We start from the raw sequence: 21,174 nt of genomic DNA on the forward strand, positions 1-21,174 counted from the left end.
AAATTTTAGGAGGTAACAGTGAAGGTCAATGGAAATTTGACCTTTACTTTCAAGGCAATTTTATACAAAAATAAAGAGTTCTCGCTAAAACTATACAAGGCACTGGTCAGAAAATTGTGACAATTTTAGTCCCTTCTTTAGTGGTATTATCGCTGGACTGTTAATCCAGAGACCCAGGTCATGTTCTGGGGACCCGGGTTTGAATCCTGCCACAGCAGATGGTGGAATCTGAATTCAACAAAAATCTGGAATGAAGAGTCTGATGAAGACCATGAATTATTGTTGGTTGTTGGGAAAGCCTCATCTGGTTCACTAGCACCCTTTAAGTAAGGAAGTCTGCTATACTTATCTGGTCTGGCCTACATGTGACTCCAGACCCACAGCAATGTGGTTCACTTTTAACTGCCCTCTGGGCAATTAGGGATGGGCAATAAATGCTGACCTAGCCCTCTTCCCATGAATGAATAAATAATATCTAAGAAAAATTACACTTAAATAGCTTACTAAGTTATGAGACATTGGAGGCAGTTTGGAGAAAAGTCACTAAGCTGATCCCAGGGATTTTCCAGGAGGGTGGTTGAGCAGGTTGGGCTTATACTCACTGGTGTTTAGAAGAATGCAAGGCGACTTTATTTGAAACATATACAAGATTCTGAGGGGAACCTTAACAAGGTAGATTCAGAGATATTGTTTCCCGTTGTGGGGGAGTCTAGGATGAGAGGGAATAATCTCAGAGTAAGGGTTTGCCCATTTAAGGCAGATAAGAGGATTTTTTTTCCCTCTCAGAGGATTGTGGATCTGTGGAATTATTTACCACAGAGGGTGGCTCTCAGGGCCGGATCATTAAGTACATTAAAACTAGGACAGACAGATTTAAGAGATCAAGGGCCAAGGGGAAAAGGCAGGAACAATAGTGGATAGTCCAACCAGTCTGACCTCACTGAAGGGTGGAATAGACTTGACAGATGGAATGGTCTTCTTTTGTTCCCATGAAGCATAGAGAAGAAGGAGATCAGATGAAGAAAGGAGAAGAGGGGGTTTAAACAAATATAAATGTAAAGGTGATATTTGTGAAAGAATTAGGACATTATTATTCAGAATCAGGAAAGTGTTTAGAAATAAAGTGGAAGATTCAATTGATAATTGTGTAAAGATTTTCTTGATTCACATCACAGTCTGAATTTTCCTGACTATACTCACACTTTGAACTCAGGTTGAGGGTAGGCTCGGTACCTCAAAGGGAGATAGACATTCTTCTGTCCCACCGTTGCTTCAATGATGGGGCTCGTATTGTAATCCACATGGATGAAAGGCTTTTCTGGATAAAGTGGAAATGGAAGACAAATCAAGAGGAGACCAATCCCCAAAACACCAGTGCAGCTTAAACTGGAGTTAGCTAGTGCAGCAGCTACATTTCCAAACTTAGCCAAGCATTGCTTTGAAAGAAAAATAAATGTACAATAATAGCGAGTGATTCATGACTTCATGCTGTCCCATAGTCTCAGTAAAAGATTAGTTAGCCATGGTATTTATTCTCTGTCTTGAGAACTGAGCACAAACTCCAGGTTGACAAATTCAGTGCAGTAATGAAGTACAGCTGGAGGGGCACTACTGTGGGAGTGCTGCACTGTCAGAGGGTCAGTGCTGAGGGAGTGCTGCACTCACTGACAGAGGGTCAATAGTGAGGGAACACTTCACTGTCAGATGGTCAGTATGGAGGGAGTGCCGCATGTCAGAGGGTCAGTACTGAGGGAGTGCTGCACTGTCAGAGGGTCAGTACTGAGGGTGTGCCGCACTGTCACAGGATCAGTACTGAGGGAGTGCTGCACTGTCAGAGCAACAGTACAGAGGGAGTGCTGCACTGTCAGAAGGTCAGTACTGAGGTAACAAAGCACTGTCAGCAGTCAGTTCTGAGAGTGCTGCGCTACTTGCTAGTTGGTACTGAAGGTGCATTACATTATTAAAGGACAGTACTGAGGGAGCAAATCACGAGTGCAGAGGGTGAGATGCATTAGCTCTGCTGCAATATTGAGGCAGCCTTGCAATATTCTACGGACAGTACTCAGAAAGCGATGCACTGAATCAGGGATAATACTGAGGCAATGTTTGACTGGCAAAAAAGATTTGAAGCTGACGTCCGTCAGCTCTCTCTGTTGGGTATTGATGATTCCATGCAGCATTTCAGACAAATCATGAGGATAATGTCTCTCCTCAACTACATCCCTCCATCCCCCACCCTGCCGTCCTAGTCAATGTTTATCCTTCAACCAGCATCACTAGGATGGATTATCTGGTGACCATGTGCTGGGGATCTGCTGTTCTGGAGTCGTGCTGGATGTCAATTTGCAGTTGCATTTCCCATATTACAATGGTGAGCACTCTTCACTATGTTGGCTGTGAAATGGTTTGTGATTCCACAAAGTTCTGAAATTCAGCCTGTAAACTGTGGGCAGATGGTTGCCATGGAACAGGGATTCTTTCCTCTCCCAGTGATGACACACCCAGTCACATGCAAAGAGAGTCAGTGATGCCCCAACACGGGCAATGGTAGGGAGGAAGGGGATAGTGTTTTCTTACCATGCACAATGACCTCTGCTGTCCTCTCCTTAATGTCGAAGCCATTATTGGCCCTGCAGATGTAAATGCCCTGCTCCGCTGTCGTTATGTTATTTATGACGACAGTACTGCTCAATTCTAACCCTTCGTTCAGCTCACGTTTTTGCGATGAAATCACCGCTCGATCAGCCTGGGCCAGGTTAGAAACAGACAAACATATCAACTTCCCGACAAGGCCAAAGTGTCCAGAAAAATCACAGACGGACCAAGTAATAATTAAAATATCTGAGGGGTTTCTTTGGAACATAAGAACAGAAGCAATAGGAGCAGGAGTGGGCCATCTGGCCTTCTGAGCCTGTTCTACCATTCAGTAAGATCATGGCTGATCTTTTCGTGGACTCAACCCCACTCATCCACCCACTCACCATAACCGTTAATTCCTTTTCTGTTCAAAAATCTATCTTTGCCTTAAAAACATTCAACGAGGTAGCCTCAACTACTTGGTTTTTAGCCTCAACTACTTCACTGGGCAGGGAATTCCACAGATTCACAACCCTCTGGGTGAAGAAGTTCCTCCTCAATTCAGTCCTTAATCTGCTCCCCCTACATTTGAGGCTATGCCCCCTAGTTCTAGTTTCACTCAACAATGGAAACAACCTCCCTACTTCTATCTTATCTATTCCCTTCATATCTTTTGATAAGATTTCCCCTCATTCTTCGAAATTCCAATGAATATAATCCCAGCCCACTCAATCTCTCCTCACAAGCCAACCCCCTCAAGTCCGGAATCAACCCAGTGAACCTCCTCTGCAGCCCCTCTAGTGCCAGCATGTCCTTTCTCAAGTCAGGAGGCCAAAACTACACACAGTACTCCAGGTATGGCCTCATCAGCATCCTGTACAGCTGCAGCATAATCTCCTTGCTTTTAAACTCAATCCCTCTAGACAATATTCCAATTTGCCTTCCTAATTATCTGCAGCACCTGCAAATCAACCTCTTGTGATTCATGCACAAGGATATCCAGGCCCCTCTGCATAGCAGCATCCTGCAACTTTTTACCATTTCAATAATAGTCCATTTTGCTGTTACATCTACCAGAGGAGAAAAACATTCATGCCCTTTAGCCTATGCCTCATCGAATTTGACCTTGCCTGACCTGTACTTTACTCTATGCAGCTGTCTTAGTTCTATGATTTGGTTCTTAAAGGAAAAAAAAAAGAAGAGGTGAAATTCAGGAGTAGTAATTCAGAGGCCAAGGCTAATTCTCTGGGGACATGGAGTCAAATCTCACCAGAGATGTAGATATAATTTCAATTCAATGAATACATCTGAAATATAAAGTGAGAGTCGGTAATGGTGACCCTGACAACTTTATTTAACTAAAAACCCATCTGGTTCACTAACATCCTTTAAGTAAAGAAATCTTCCATCCTTACCTGATCTGGCCTACATGTGACTCCAGACCCTCCCAGCAATGTGATTGACCCTTAACAACTCCCTGAAATGACCTAGTAAACCACTCAGTTCAAGGACAGTAGGGATGGGCAACACTGCTGGCCTTGCTAGTGACATCTCACAAAATGATGGAAGGATGGAAGATTTCTTTACTTAAAGGATGTTAGTGAACCAGATGGGTTTTTAGTTAAATAAAGTTGTCATGGTCACTATTACCGACTCTCACTTTATATTTCAGATGTATTCATTGAATTGAAATTATATCTACATCTCTGGTGAGATTTGACTCCATGTCCCCAGAGAATTAGCCTTGGCCTCTGAATTACACTCCTGAATTTCACCTCTTCTTTTTTTTTCCTTTAAGAACCAAGCCTGTCCAAATTCTCCTCAAATTTTTTAATGTCTTCCCCATATTCCACATTCCTGCTTAGATTTACATTATCTGCAAATTTGGAAATATTGCATTTATAGAGTCATAGAAATGTTCAGCACAGGAACAGACCCTTCAATCTAACTTGTCCATGCTGCCCAGATATCCTAAACTAATCTAGTCCCTTTTGCCACTACTCAGCCCATATCCCTCTAAATCCTTCCAATTCATATACCCATCCAGATGCCTTTTAAATGTTGTAATTGTACCAGCCTCCACCACTTCCTCTGGCAGCTCATTCCATACATGCACCACCCTCTGTGTGAAAAAGTTGCCCCTTAGGTCTCTTTTAAATCTTTCCCCTTTCACCCTAAAGCTATGCCCTTTAGTTCTGGACTCCCCGACCCCAGGGAAAAGACTTTGTCTATTTATCCTATCCATGCACCTCATGAATTTATAAACCTCTATAAGGTCAACCCTCAGCCTCTGACACTCCAGGGAAAACAGCCCCAGCCTATTCAGCCTCTCCCTATAGCTCAAATCCTCCAACCCTGGCAACATCCTTGTAAATCTTTTCTGAACCTTTTCAAGTTTAACAACATCCTTCCGATAGGAGGGAAATTTGAATTGCACCCAATATTCTAAGAATGGCCTAACCAATGTCCCGTACAGCAGCAACACGACCTCTCAACTCCTGTACTCAATACTCTGACCAATAAAGGAAAGCATACCAAATGCCTTCTTCACTATCCTATCTACCTGCAACTCAACTTACAAGGAACCGTGAACCCTCACACCAACACGCCCCAGGACCTTACCATTAAGTACATAAGTCTTGCCCTGATTTGCCTTTCCAAAACGCAGCAGCTCACATTTATCTAAATTAAACTCCATCTGCCACTTCTCAGCCCACTGGCCCATCTGGTCATGATCCTGTTGTACTCTGAGGCAATCTTCTTCACTGTCCATTACACCTCCAATTTTGGTGTCATCTGCAAACTTACTAACTATAACTCCTATATTCACATCCAACTCATTTACATAAATGATGAAAAGTTGTGGACCCAGCACTGATCCTTGTGGCACACCGCTGGTCACAGGCCTCCAGTCTGAAAAACAACCCTTCACCATCACCCTTCTCTCTCTTTGAGCCAATTCTGTATCCAAATGGCTAGTTCAACCTGTATTACATATGACCTAACCTTCCTAATCAGTCTACCATGAGGAACCTTGTCCAATGCCTTACTAAAGTCCACAGAGATCACGTCCACCATTCTGCCCTCATCAATCCTCTTCGTTACTTCTTCAAGAAAACTCAATCAAGTTAGTGAGACACTCCAAGTCCAGATGTTTCTGAAAAACTGTTTCATATGTGTCATGAAACACCTTTGGAGCAGGTGGGACTTGAATCTAGGTCTCCTGGCACAGACGTCGGGACACTACCACTGCACCACAAAATTCTTGTGGTTCATCACTCAGTTACTATTTCAACACCCTCTCCAATACAAACAGTACCTGAAACAATGTGATCCTAAAATGATCTGAAGTGATAAAGTTACTAAGGCACTCCCACCTGGGTTGAGATGCAGTAATCTTATTAAATTAATTTAGTTATCCGACATTAAAATGCAACAGTCTCTTTACAGTTGATTTCAATAAATGGCAAACGTTCAGCCGTCGTTTTCCAATAGAACAGCTGTGCAATGTGAATGCCGTGAACAGGGTACAAACTGGACCTCGGGAAACCTTTCCTCTGGATTGTTATTCCATATCAAATTCTCAAGGGCAATTAGGGACAGGCAAACAAATGCTGGCCTGGCCAGGGATGCCCATAAATTCATGCAAAATAATATAAACAGGCTACAAAACTGGAAACTTGCCATCCGTCTTTTTCCTGGGTACTCCCACTGAAAGTCTACAACCACGTTGAATTCTGCCTCGACGGTGCAGTTCAGTACCAGCCTCTTCCCTGCCACCAGTTCAGTGCGATTAGGTTTCAGTGTAAACTTGTAAATCACTTGTCCTTTTAAAAAAAATCGGAAACAAGTCAGACACCGCAATTATACAATATTTTGGTCCAAGCAAGACTATTTTGGCTCTAGTAATATGCAATGAGGCAACTCTAAGAAATTATCCCAAAGTAATAGATCCCTGAGGAAACAATAACCATAACATGGTGGAATTTAGCATTCAGTTTGAGAGGGAGAAACTTGGGGTGGAAACAACTGTGCTAAACCTAAATAAGGATATATATATAGCAACGAGGGTGGAGTTGACTGAGGTGGACTGGGAAAGGAAATTTGCAATAAAGGTGGTTGATGAACAATGATAGGCATTTAAGGAAATAATTAATTACTCATAAGAAAGATATAGCCAAGTGAGGCCGAAGGATTCTAGGAAGGGCAGACACCAACTGTGCAAAAATACGATGAGGTAAAGTTTAAGCGTAAGCCAGAGGACTGGGAACATTTTAAAAAATGAATAAAAGATTATGAAAAAAAGAGGCAGAAAACAAACTTTGAGAGTAAATCAGCACGTAATATAAAAATATAGTAAGAGCTTCTTCAAATATAGAAACTGAAAGAAAGAAGTCAAAGTGAGCATAGATCACTTTGAGAATGAGGCTGGGCAAATGATAATAAGGAACCAGCAAATGGCAAAGGAGTTAAATAAATGCATTGCAACTGTCATCATGTTAGAAGATACTGATAGCATTTCAAAAGTACTAATGATCAAGAGGCAAAAGAGCAGAAAGAAGTAAACATAATAACTATCACGAGAAAAAAAGTACTTGGGATACTAATGGGGCTGGGAGAAAGTAAGGGCTGCAAATGATGGAGGGTCAGAGTCAGAAAGTATGGCATTGGAAAAGCACAACAGGTCAGGCTGCGTCTGAGGAGCAGAAGAGTCGATGAAGGGCTTATGCCTGAAATTTCAACTTTCCTGCTCCTTGGTTGGTGCCTGACCTGCTGTGCCTTTCCAGCACAACACCTTTTGATCCTGATACTAATGGAGCTAAACGTCAATAGGTCAACTGCATCTGATGGGTTGCATCCTTGGAATTTAACAGAAGGAGCTACAAAGATTACTGGTAATTATCTTCTGAGAATCTTTAGGTTCTGGAACAGTTCCAGATGATTGGAAAAATGCCTATGAAACACCTTAATTTAATAAAGGAGGGTGACATAAAACTGCTAACCAGAGGCCAGTTAACTTTACATCTGTCATTGGGATAATCTTCGAATCTATTATAAAGGACATCATATTTAGAAATGCTGTTATGTTCCCAGTTGATGGTTAAGTCAAATCCTAGACTGAAATCTGGCTGGTAGATCACAGTTAATTTTTTTTAATGAGCTGGTGTTTCATTGAAATAGAAGCACACAATCCTGGGGGTTTGGACATAACAACCAAGTAAAAGTTTATTCTGCAAAAGAAATGATACAAACTATTCACAAAGAACCCAAGTTTAAAGAATGTGGAACTTACTCAGTAAAATATTATCATGTAAATCCCAACAGCGCACCCAGACTGTACTCACACTTTACAGCACTTGCAGGTGGATTATAAAGTGGGAAAATGTAACGTTATGCAATTGGCAGGAAGAACAGAGAAGCTGAATATTATTTAAATGGAGGAAGACTGCAGAAAGCTACAGACAGAGGGATTTAGGAGTCCTTGTGCACAAATCACAAAAAGCTAGAATCCAAGTTCACGGGTTATATGGAAGACAAATAGAATATTGGCCTTTATTTTCAAAGGAATGGAGCATGGGTGTGGATAGAGTGAATAACCAAGGTCTTTTTCCCAGGTTGGGGGAGTGCAAAACTAGAGGTCATAGGTTTACAGTGAGAGGGGAAAGATTTAAAAAGGACAACTTTTTCACACAGAGGGGATGTATGGAACGAGCTGCCATAGGAGATGGTGAAGGAAAACTACAATATTTAATCTGAATGAGTACTTGAAAAGGAGGAAGTTAAAAAGATACAGGCCAAATGCTGGCAAATGGGCCTAGGTCAGATTGGGACATCTAGTCGGCGTGGACAAGATGGACTGAAGGGTCTGTTTCGGTGCTGTGTAAGTCTTTGATTCTATAGAAGTAGCAATAGCTGGCTAAAATTATCCAAGACACTAGATAGACCACACCTAGAATACTGAAGAAGGGCTTATGCCCGAAATGTCGATTCTCCTACGCCTTTGATGCTGCCTGACCTGCTGCGCTTTTCCAGCAACACATTTTTCAGCTCTGATCTCCAGCATCTGCAGTCCTCACTTTCTGCTAGAATACAATGGAGAATGGTCCCCTTACCTAAGCAAAGCTATGTTGGCGTTGGAGGCAGTCTGGAAAAGATTCACTAGGGCTGCTCCCAGGTATGGAGGGATTTTCTTATGAGGAGAGATTGAGTAAGTTCAGCCTGTACTCATTGGGAGTTTAGAAGAATATTCTTGAAAGGCTTGATGTGGTAGGTGCCGAGAGGCTGTTTTGTTTATTGGGAAGAGTTGAGGATGAGAAGGCATAATCTCAGAGTAAGGGATTGCCAATTTAAGACAGAAATGAGGAAGAATTTCACCTCTCAGAGGGTCATGATTCTGTGGAATTCTTCATCAGAAGCGGCTACAAAGGCTGGATTGTAAAGTATTTTTAAGGCTGAGATTTTTAATCAGTAAGGGAATCAAAGGTTACAGGGATAAGGTCGGAAAGTGGATTTTCAGCATTAACAGATCAGTCATAATTTCACTGAGTGGTGCAGCAGACTTGATGGGCTGAATGGCCTAATATGTCTAATAGTCTTCTGGACGAACACAACCCGAAAACCCCAAAATGTCGTTCTTCCTGCTTCAGGAATCCAGGTCAGAGCGGCCAGAATTCCACTCATGAACGTTAACTTTGTTTTTTTTAGGAATATAGGAATGGGAGGAGGCCATTCCTTTCCTCGTGTTCTGCTTATCAAATAAAGTATTGGTGAAGTGTATTTTTACTCCACTTAACCTTCCTTATCAAAAGTTTATCAATCCCACGTTTTAAACTTTCAACTGCTTTTTATGAAGTTTTACTGCACAGATGTAATTCACATTGGTCTCTATTATCGACACAAGCACCCCTTCATCCTACTTTACCTAACTCCTAATAAATCCTTCTCTTCCTTTCTCACTCATTAATCATCTTTTCCTTCATTATCAATAGCATTCAGCTCAACCTCTTGTGTAAAAGGGTAATCTATACATGTTCATATATTATTGGATTTGGATTTCAAGGAGGTGGGTTAAGTCAGAAAGTCAATTTAGAATGACTGAAATTTTCAAGAGATCATATGGTTGCAGCAGAATTCCTGGAAGAACTCCTATAGTTTTAATGCATAAAATATTTATACTCCTGGCCTTATGACAGGTGGACACACACACCACGACAATCAGTTTAATTCTGACTCCAGAATAGAATCTCAAAGTTTTGTGTGGAAGAGCCCAGAGCCCAGTTCGGAGGACAGTTTCCCCTAACAGGAGAATACATTCAGTTTAGGGGAACCAGTCACTTCAGCAGGTGGTTTATAGGGGAGCTTCAGGCCAGGAGAATTTGGACAGAAATCTTCAAGATATTAAAATTGAAAAAGTCCATCAGAATTGTGAGGTAATCGGGCTTCCAAAATCAGAAAAGAATTTTTCATCTTAACTGAAAAACACAGTCTTGACAATCCAGGAGAAAGAAATTGAGAAGCATCATTTAAATAAAGATTAAAAAAGACAGATGTTTTCATGTTTTGAAGATGCCGGAGTTGGACTGGGGTATACAAGGGTAAAAACACACAACACCAGGTTATAGTCCAACAGGTTTATTTGGAAGCACTAGCTTTCGGAGCGCTGCTCCGTCATCAGGTAGTTGTGGAGTGTTCGATTGTAAGATGCATAATTCAGTGTCTTACAATTGTGTCCTCCACAACCACCTGATGAAGGAGCAGCGCAACAAAACCTAATGCTTCTAATTAAACCTGTTGGATTATAACCTGGTGTTGTGTGATTTTTAACTATGTTTCCATGTGACTGACTCTTTGTAATGGATGGTGTTGGGAAATAGGTTGATGCTTTGATTCAATTTTTGAGTTAAGATCTTTACGTATAGAGAGACAGCTTTGTTTAGTTTTCCTTCTCTGTAATAAACAGGGATACTCTTGTTAAAGAACATTTAATGTTTCATGTAAATAGGTTTCAGTGACTAATTAATAACCAGGTAAACAAATTAAACATTTAATTTATCTAATCAGGTTTTGTTCTGGGATCTGACATGTCCAGCATTATCATTAGTTCGGATTGTAACACACTCTCTGTGTTAGCCAGTTCCATTTTCTCATCACATTCCCAACAAAGAAGGTCCTCCTGGATTTATCAGTGACTATCTCAGGTTTATGCCCTGTAGTTATATTCTCCTTCATGAATGAAAACACCTTTTTCACATCCTCACTATGAAACTCTTTCACAAACTTCAAGACCGCCATTAAATCAACCCTCGGACTCTATTCTCTTGAGAAAGGAACCACATTTCAATCTTTTCCCAGACATATAACCTCCCAACTTTAATGTTATTCTAAAAAAATCATCTCCACACCCTTTCCAGTGCCTTTCTGATTTTTAATATGGATACTAGAACAGTTCATACTATACCAGTGTGCTTACCCAAGTTTATCATACCTGCTCTGGTTTTCAATTCTATGCATCTAGAAATGAATTCCAGTATTTCATCTTGATGAGCTACTGGCTTCTGTATATAAGTTTGCAGAACTGTAACCCTGATGGAGACAGCTAGGAAGCAAGAACCTTACCTGTGACTTGGATGAAGTAGGGTGATGTTTTGTATTGTATGCCACTGATGACAGTTTCACAGGAAACATACAGTAAGTCTTCAATTTTGTGTCGTGAGACAATCATTCCCTCTTTATTATTCCAAATCACATCTTTTCCATCTGGATAAAGTGTCTTTGATGTAAGACCCTAGCAAATTGTGATCAAAACAAAGTTGATGAGACAGATTGATGCAGGAACTGGGTCAGCTTAGTTAGATCTTATTGAGTCGTGGAGCAAACATGAAGGGGCCAAATGGCCTCTGCTGCTATATCTTATCTTCTAACCTATTAGCAGAAAGATCAATTTTAAAGGAATAGTACAAATCAAATTTTTGGTCCAACCATAAGTTGCAACAATTCCAAATTCCCCAACCCACATTCACCAACCCAAATGGGTAGAATAGACTTCTATTGATGCTGTGCCACTTAAATCCTTTAGAATTGATGCTGGAGGGATTTCTGAGTGGAAAAAGAAATACAGAGAGTATAGACTGAGGTAATCAATATTACATTTAGCTTTGAAAGGGTCTGAAAGGGTTAATGCTTGATTGAAATCAGTAAACACCACTCATTGTGATTTTTCTCTTGGGTCTTGGTCAGAGTTTGTGGAGACAAACCTGAGCCTAACGTTTACTTGAAAATGTTGCAGTAATGCATTTAACATCAAAAACACACAGACACACACACACACACACACTCCCATTAAAGTCATGGCAACACAGGAAAATATTTCAGATTTCAGGTCTGACAGAATTCATGCAAAAACAGAAAAATCTGCAGCTCCAAGACAGAGGTGCAGGCTACAGCAAGAGGCGGTGTGCAATTCGTTCTGCACCCAAGTTGAGATGGTGAGCTGACCAGACATTGAGGATTGTGTGTATCAAACCAACAATCTCTTTAACAAAAAGAGAAATGTTAAAACGCATAGTAGCCCAGACAGAAAGATCAGTAATTAAATGAAACATTGCAGCTCCAATCAGGCATCGCAGCCATATCATGCAGTTACCATGAGGCAGAGCCAAAAAAACAGCTAAACTAAGAAAACCATAACCATAATGGGAACTCATATATTCCAGGTGTGGGGAGCTGGGTAAACCATCAACCAAGACCCTTAAAGCAGAGAAGCATTGGGTAACTTAAGGGAGTATTTAATTTTGTTCCATGATAATTTTTGGGAAACAAAGGGAATGCAGCAGAGATCATAGCAAGGTTCCAAAGTATGGGAAAATCAGCATTCCAGTAGCAAAGCACTGGACAACTATCATAAGAATATTTATAGAATGTAAAATATCTAATCACATTAGGAAATTATGTCATTAGAAATAGCATTGCTGGGAAGATTTCATATCAGAGATGGGTCAAATAGAACAGAAAATTGGACAATCTGGAGAGATGAATTCTTGAAGCGAAGAAAAGTTTCCAAACTGGGAGGTAAGACAGAAGCTGAACGAGGAAATATACACTTCTGTGAACATTTGAAGCAATGATTTTATCGATTATCAAAGGGTAAATAAACAAAGTCAAATTTGAAGAAAGATTTTGACAATTATGTCAACTTAGGAACTAACAGGATTCTGGAAAGGGGGTGATTCAATAACAAAGTCCAACATCTAGGTGAATCCAGGGATGATTTAATTAGTGATCTGTACTGGCTAGTACAGAGATGGGATGATAATGACTTAAAGTCAGAATTCGTAAGAGACCAGATTGTGATACTGATAAGTCTTTGTCAGTTTTATTAGGTGATTTTTGAGAAGATTTTATGTAAGTTAGCTCGCTGAGCTGGAAGGGTTGTTTTCAGACGTTTTGTCATCATGACTAGGCAACATCATAAGTGAGAGTCTCCAGTGAAGACCTGGTGATATGTCTTTCCTCTCTATTTATAGGTCTTGGTTTCTTCAGGTGGGTGATGTCATTTGTGGTTCTTTTTTTCAAGGGAAGGTACTTGGGATCTAAATTGATGTGGATGTAGGTTTGCCCGTTGAGCTGGAAGGTCAGTTTTCAGATGTTTCATCATCATGCTAGGTAACATGAAGAAAAAAGACTTTAGTGGTGATGTTTGTACATGAGTTTGGAAGGGTTAATATTTGTTTGAGTGCAGGAAGCTCCACCCACTGTGATGGTGTTACAGAGATTTGGTCAGAGTAAAGAAAGAGCTTACTGGGGACAGAACTGGGACAGCCTCTGCAGTAACATAGGGTCTATACACGTGACCCAGAGGGAGACCACACAACCAACCAAGAGGAGAAGCCTGACACAGCAGCTGTCCAATCTGACCCTCCAGGTGCCACCAGGCAGTGGCCAGGAATATGTGATGGCTCCATCAGGCAGCTAGTAACCCACAGGTAAATGCACCCTGGCACAGACCTCAGGCACTGGCCCTCTGGCTCCACACACGGAGGGTCCACTGTCAAGACTTAACTAAGGAAAATGTCCAGCCCATCACAAGTGCATTACCAAAGGCTCCTTAGAGAACAACGTCTAAACCCACTACAATCTAGAAGGATAAGGGCAGCATATACTTAGGAACATCACCACCTGCAAGTTCCCCTCCTCACCATCCTGGGTCAGAAATATATCTGAGCTGAGATGTCACCTTTCTTCTAGGTACTGATAAAACTTTAAGTTATCTCAGGGCTGTGACTTGAAAGAAATTCTGGGATTTACATATTAATCAATCAAAAGCTACATCCCTATTATAAGTGATTAAAGACTTAACAGCAATCTAGGTTTGTTCAATATATCGCATCAATTGTATGACACTTTGATCTTTTACTATAAATTCTGTGTCCTATGATCCTGCCCCACTAGTTACCTGATGAAGGAGCAGCGCTCTGAAAGCTTGTACTTCCAAATAAACCTGTTGGACTAGAACCTGGAGTTGTGTGATTTTTAACTTTGTCCTCCCCAGTCCAACAGTGTCACCTTCCTGTCAGAAATATATCATCATTCCTTCACTGTTGCTGGGTCAAATTCTGGAACTCCTTTTCCATAGTATTGTAAATGTTCCTACTGCATGTTGTCTGCAATGCTCCAAGAAGGCAGCTCACCACCACTTTCTCAAGGGCAACTATGGTTGGGCAATAATTGTTGGCCCAGTCAGTAACATTCACATCTCATGAATGAATAGAAAGCATAAAAATTCAATTTGGCCATTAAGATGGACTGCTATTCATGACAAAAACAATTAACATCAGCTCTCAGCAATAACAGAAAATAATTTGATTTATTGTAACACATTTAACTTAAACAATTGAGAAAAAGCTTACTTATGTGCTACCATACGATTTAAGCTCTATCCTTTAAAACCCCAACTACACACACACACACACACATTTAAAATTAAAACAGACAGTTTGATACGTATTATGGGTGCAAGACATATGGACAGGGAAACTTCTGAAGATCAAAAGGTCCTAATTGTAAGAGTGGGTTAGATTTTCTCTCACAATTCCTCCTGATTTTAACAATGATGATGTTGAGTTCTTGATGTTGAGTTGATCGACCTAGGTCTTTCCATTTTGGGAGTCTTTCTTTTACTTTTCCTTTTTGTGTCTTTTTACTCACAGCAGGAGGAGATGGGTGGAAAAAGTGGGCGGGGAAACGGTGGAGAGAGAGGGAGAGAGAGAGAGAGATCTTTTCAGTCTTACTGCACTACAAACATGTTTTAGATATTTTGAAATCAATATGTCCAGTTGTGTCATGACAAACATTGGAGTAGGTGGAATTTGAATCCAGGCCTCCTGGGTCAGAGATAGGAACAGTATCACTGCATCACAAGAGGCCTTCTGACCCCTCAATGTTTACAGATTTGTAACAGATAGCAGCTGGACCAATCTGAGGGCTGTCTTCAGGCAACCTTCCCATAACTCTGATTCGCAGATGGATCAGTCTCAATGCTTCAGCAATAACATTAACTAACATAGCTCAAAACGTGCTCCACTTCAGTTTCCAGGTGGCAAAACTCTCCCAGTATTTCCATTAAATTGCAATGTGCAACTGCATTCCAGCTTATAGTTCAAAAGGGATAAATATGTGACCCTTTACATCACAACGGAAGGTCCTGTAAGTACAATGTTACATTTTTCTTTCATATTTTCAAAATTTAATTTACCAAAGTAGGAATTACAATACTTAAAGTATTGTATTTCAACTCAGTGAGTACAATTATAATGGTTTAACTTCTTTACTGTTAAGGAAGTCCCTACAGAACTGACTCTAATTAGACAATAGGCAATAGACAATAGATGCAGGAGTAGGCCATTCTGTCCTTCGAGCCTGCACCACCATTCATTATGATCATGGCTGACCATCCTCAATCAGTATCCTGTTCCTGCCTTATCCCCATAACCCTTGATTCCACTATCCTTAAGAGCTCTATCCAACTCTTTCTTGAAAGTATCCAGAGACTTGGCCTCCACAGCCTTCTGGGGCAGAGCATTTCTTACTCCCACCACTCTCTGGGTGAAGACGTTTCTCCTCAACTCTGTTCTAAGTGACCTACCCCTTATTTTTAAACTGTGTCCTCTGGTTTGGGACTCATGCTTCCTGCCTCCAGAGTGTCCGATCCTTTAATAATCTTATACATCTCAATCAGATCCCCTCTCAGTCTTCTAAACTCCAGCGTATACAAGCCCAGTCGCTCCAGTCTTTCAGCATAAGGTAGTCCTGCCATTCCGGGAATTGACCTCGTGAACCTACGCTGCACTCCCTCAATAGCCAGAATGTCTTTCCTCAAATTTGGAGACCAAAACTGTGCACAATATTCCAGGTGCGGTTTCACCAGGGCATTTATGACATTTATTCCTATACAAATGGATGCTTCATTCAAAGTCTTTTCATTTCAAGTTGTGATTTTCAGAAATACAAACTCCAACTTTAGGTCAGGATATCTTGTAACATTTTCTTTGTCCTCTGGGATCAAGTAAAGTCAGTTGGGTTTGGGACTATTGGGTTTGAGCCTTATTGCTAACAGAAATGGTTTGGTATGAATGGTGGAGAAATATGTTACCACCTGGAACAAAAAGAGCAGCTGTCACGGCCTGGCAGAACAAGTCAAGAACACAGCAATACAATAGCTCAAGACTGACACCCAAAGACAGATCTGCAGAATGAAGGACAAGAGGGAAGGGAAAGTCTGAGAGATTTGTCGATTGTCATCGCGTGCAAAGTATGGTGAGTGCCTGGAGGAGAATGTGGAGCTGTTCCCAAGTATATGCTGCCATTATCCTTCTAGATTAGTAGTGGGTTTGGAAGTTGCTGTCTAAGGAGCCTCTGGGCTTGCAGAATAGTGGGACCTCATCAAAGAGTAACTGCCCTCTCTCCTGAATATTAAATACCACCTAGACGCAAATCCTTTTAACCTTAGTTGCCTCCATGCCAAACTTAACGTAATTGCTACAGAACTACATGATCTAGATTGAAGGTGAATGTAATGGCCTTGCCTGCTCTTCATAAGCTTTGCAAGCTACTCTTGATAACATCAATTCTGCATGCTAGGAACAAGTATTGGACATTACATTAGCCTTAGCTGGAATTCTGTCTCCAGTTCTGGGCACAGGATTTTAGGACTGATGTGAAGGCATTACAGAGGATCCAGAGGCGTTTACTAGACTGGTTCCAGGAATGAGGAATTTCAGTCAAAAAGATAGATCTTTGTTGGAGAAGAGAATGCTGACAGCACATCTGATTGAAGTATCCAGAACAATGAGAGGTCTGGACAGAGAAAACGTTCCCACTCATGAAAGGATCGAGACTACAGTGGCACTGTAATAATTGTAACAAGGTCAGCTAGGTTGACCTCATAGAACAGGAGTTCCCTGATTGGGCCAGTTAACCTGGTCCAATCAGGCAGCCCTTGCTGACAGATAGAAACAGGGGGGGTTGGCCCGGGTGTCCTTGGAGAAGGAGCACGTGGTGTCCACCAACACCCTGGAATTGTGACTGGCCACTTGAGTGTTTCCTTCCCTTCTGGAGAGATTGGACCATTTCTGTGACTGACTGCGACTGTGCGAGGACTGTTCCTGTTGCTGCTTGGGGCCTGCCTCCCTGCTGGTGCCTGGGACTTTGGAGAGGCCTGCCTCCACTGCTAAAAAAAAGAAAAAAAAAGAAACAGGGGGGGTCAGAAGTTCTGTTTACTCTGAGAGCTGTGTCTGAGAGAGCTGGATCAGTGTCAAGGACCCTCCATGTGAATACAAAAGCGGACTTGGTGACAAGAAAGTTACCTCTGTGGAGTTATTTCAGGCGCATGTAAAAAGTAATAATAAAAGAAGCGAAATAATCTGAGGAAAAATCTTTTGACGGCCTGAGTAGTGGAACACAGAATCTGAGAGTGTAGTGAGGCAAGTTCAATTGAGACATTAGATAGGGAATGTAATGGTTATTTGAAAAGGGAGCTGCTATAGGGCTACAAGAAGTAGGCAGGACAATGGCAAAAGATGTAAAGCCTATTTGGAGACATAATGGGCCAAGTAGTCTCCTCTTGAGCTGTAACAATTCTGTGATTCATACAAGAAAACCTGCATGTTCTTGAATGTTACCAAAACAAAACTCACACTATCCCACACCTGGTATTCGGAATAGGCCACCTCTCATATTTATTGAAAGGGAGGCTTTGGAATATCTGAGCACCTCCCGTAGCTTGGCAGCACCTCTCTCACAGGATCACCATTGACGGCAAGAGCCAACAATGGATGAACTGCGCCAGTTCAGTCTCTTATGAACCATTGTGGCCAGTGTTTGACAACAACGTTCTCTACAGGTCAACAGAAGGCTCAGTGGAAAGGGCATTTGTTGTTATCACACTCTTGTACTGCAGTGGGTCCTGCACTGTATTAACTATACCATACAATTTAGCTAAAAATCACACAATACCAGGTTATAGTCCAACAGGTTTACCTGGAAGCACTAGCTTTCAGAGTGCTGCTTCTTCATCAGGTGGTTGTAGAACAGGACCTGCAGCGCTCTGAAAGCTAGTGCTTCCAAATATCCACATCATGCATACAATTTAGCATCATTCTCAAGTCTTGAAATTTTATTTCCAACTCCCTTGTCCAAATCATCTGTATAAATTGTGGCCAACATATCTGTATTGAACATACCCAGTAACTGAGCTGCCTGGTGTAAGGAATTCCAAAGAGTCAGATCTCTCAGTGACGGAATTTCTTCCAATCGCAATTCTAAATGATTTGAGTCCTGAACCTTTGAAACAGGATTCCATTATCTTTCCTACTATGTGTGTCTAACTATTGTCTTCAATAAAGTCCTGTGAAATGTCTTGGCTGTTTTCATGACATCAAAGGTGTGATACAAATGCAAATTACAATTGGATGAAAACCATAAAAGGAATTCCTGTGACGAATACTGTACATGCCAGTAAAGTGACTCACCAATCGCAGTGTGACGTTGAGAAATGGAATGGACACAGGGCACGGCACAGTAACTCTCGGGCTGTTTACAATCAGCACGGGTGAGATTTGGGTACCATTGGGCGATGTGTTGACAAATGGATTCTGGAAATCTGAAAATAATGAAGGAGCAGTTACATGTTGCACAACAAAACAATGGACTAGACTCAACTCCTGAGCCCCTTCCATTCCTGACTCTGCCTTTAAACCTTAACATGTTTGATTAATTAACTCATAGTGTGTGGGTGTCGCCAGCATTTATTGCCTGTCCCTAGTTTCCCTTGAGAAGGTCATGGTGAGCTGCCTTCTTGAACCATTACATCCATGTGCTCTAGGTAGAACCACAATGCCATTCGGAAAGGAATTCCAGGATATTGACCCACCTCCATATCAAGATTTTGATGCAGGAAAGGAATGGTGATATATTTCCAATTCAGGATGGCGATTGGTTTGGAAGGGGACCTGCAAGTTGCAATGTTCCCATGTGTCTGCTGTCCTTTTCCATCGAGATGTAAGGGGTCATTGCTTTGGAAAGTGCAAAGGATTTTTGGTGAATTTCTGCAGTGCATCTTGTAGACAGTACATACTGGTGCTACTGAGCATCGATAGTGGTGGGTGTGGATGCTTGTGGGTGTGGTCAAGCGGACTGCTTTGTCCTGGATGATATCAACTAGGTGAAAGTGAGGACTGCAGATGCTGGAGATCAGAGTCAAGGCCTCATTCCTGATGAAGGGCTCCTGCCTGAAACGTCGATTTTCCTGCTCCTTGGATGCTGCCTGACCTGCTGTGCTTTTCCAGCACCACTCTAATCTTGTCCTGGATGATGTCAAGCTTATTGAGTGTTTTTGGAGCTGCACCCACCCAAGCAAAAGTGGGGAGTGTTCCATCACACTCCTGACTTGTGCCTTGTAGATGGTGGACAGGCTTTGAGGAATCAGGGGTGACAATGTCAAATTAACACCTCAGGACAATGTTGCTGGAAGAACTTCCTATCCTGACCTTAGGACTAGAGCAGTCAGGGAGCTTGGAGTGTGTTGAGCTACAACCTCCTGAAAATTCTGAGGATTTCCAGTTCTTTGTCCAGCTTGGGTGTTTGATACGGTCTGTGGGCTTGTTAATCACATCTCTGGGTCCAATAACAGCCCAATGAAAGGTGCATCTGATGTAGCGCCTAGCCCTCCCTTCTCGAAATCTGGGTTATGCTAACTCTTGCAGTAAGGAGCATAGAGAGGGAGACAGCACCTGAGTGAGACAGAGAGCATGTGGGCATAATCTGGGGATTTGGTTCAAATGGGAAATTCTATTAGTAAATCCTTTTCCAAGTTCAATTTTAGATTTAAGTAAAAAGAACAGAAAGTTCTGGAAAACTCAGCAGGTTTGGCAGCATCTCTGGAGTGAGAAAGGGAATTAACATTTTGAGTCTACTATTTCTCCACTTTGGAACACAACTATTTTATTTCAGAATTCTGCCACCTGCAGTACTTTATTTCAGTTTTAGTGTGTGTTCCGACCCAGAACAAACAGATTTTCGGTAAATTAAGCCACCCAGTAAGACTGGCAGCTCCTTTATTCTTGCATGGAATGTGGGCATCCCTAGCAAGGTCAGTATTTGTTGCTCATCCCTCATTACTTGCTTGAGTCATTTCAAAGAGGCAGTTGAGAGTCAATCACTGTTCTTTATTTCAAAAATATACTTTGTTCACAAAAATACTTCTATATGCATAGTCCCTAAAGCAGTTCTCTTCTGTGCAGTTGCACATGAAGAAGCAAATAAACATTAGAGTTTATCTATCTAGCAAACAAACCAAAGGCATTTCTTCGTGTACAAGAATATATTTACATGTATTCAAGGCATGAGGATGGTCCACTAACTCAATGGACCCCCTTTTAACAGCAGGAAGACCTCAGACGTGGTCCTTCCCCACTGCGCCTTGGCAGCAGCTGCCCTACGCTTTAGTGCATCCCTCAGCACGTAGCCCTGGACCTCGGAATGTGCCAGGCAAAAGTGAGGACTGCAGATGCTGGAAACCAGAGTCTAGATTAGATTGGTGCTGGAAAAGCACAGCAGGTGTTTCCTCATTACCCTCATTTCCCCTTCCCCCACCTTACCCCAGTTCCAAACTTCCAGCTCAGCATAATCCTCATGGCCGGCCCTACCTGCCAATCTCCCTTCCCACCTATCCACTCCACCCTCCTCTCTGACCCATCACCTCCATCCCCACCCCCATTCATGTATTGTACTCTTTGCTACCTTCTCCCCAGCCCCCCCACCCCCCCCTCCATTTATCTCTCCACTCTGGAGGCTCCCTGCCCCCATTCCTGATGAAGGGCTTTTGCCCGAAACGTCGATTTTATAGCTACTTGGATGCTGCCTGAACTGCTGTGTTCTTCCAGCACCACTAATCCAGGTTCTCCAGTCGATGTTCATCTCGGTATGCATCCCGGAGAACAGACCATACAGCAAAGAGTCATGGAGACGAACCTCAACAAAAATCACAGCACCTCACTCTCTCTCTATCTGTCTCTCTGTCTTTGTCTCTTTCTCTCTCTCTCT

At 41.9% G+C, this 21,174-nt stretch overlaps 1 protein-coding gene across 3 annotated transcripts in view; it reads right to left on the reverse strand.

Annotated features, from left to right (window-relative positions):
• The window catches only part of flt4 (fms related receptor tyrosine kinase 4), a 238,905-nt gene that overhangs the window by 63,772 nt on the left and 153,959 nt on the right, over positions 1-21,174 (reverse strand). For all 3 annotated transcript variants that reach the window (XM_072590357.1, XM_072590356.1, XM_072590358.1), the window contains exons 4-8: positions 18,603-18,733; positions 11,194-11,362; positions 6,262-6,404; positions 2,578-2,746; positions 1,201-1,318 (exon numbers count right to left, since the gene is read on the reverse strand). In XM_072590357.1, coding sequence (XP_072446458.1) covers positions 1,201-1,318; positions 2,578-2,746; positions 6,262-6,404; positions 11,194-11,362; positions 18,603-18,733 — 730 coding nt within the window. The remainder of the gene's footprint in view (positions 1-1,200; positions 1,319-2,577; positions 2,747-6,261; positions 6,405-11,193; positions 11,363-18,602; positions 18,734-21,174) is intronic.

This window comes from Chiloscyllium punctatum, chromosome 20 (assembly GCF_047496795.1).
Source record: "Chiloscyllium punctatum isolate Juve2018m chromosome 20, sChiPun1.3, whole genome shotgun sequence".
NCBI lineage: Eukaryota > Metazoa > Chordata > Chondrichthyes > Orectolobiformes > Hemiscylliidae > Chiloscyllium > Chiloscyllium punctatum.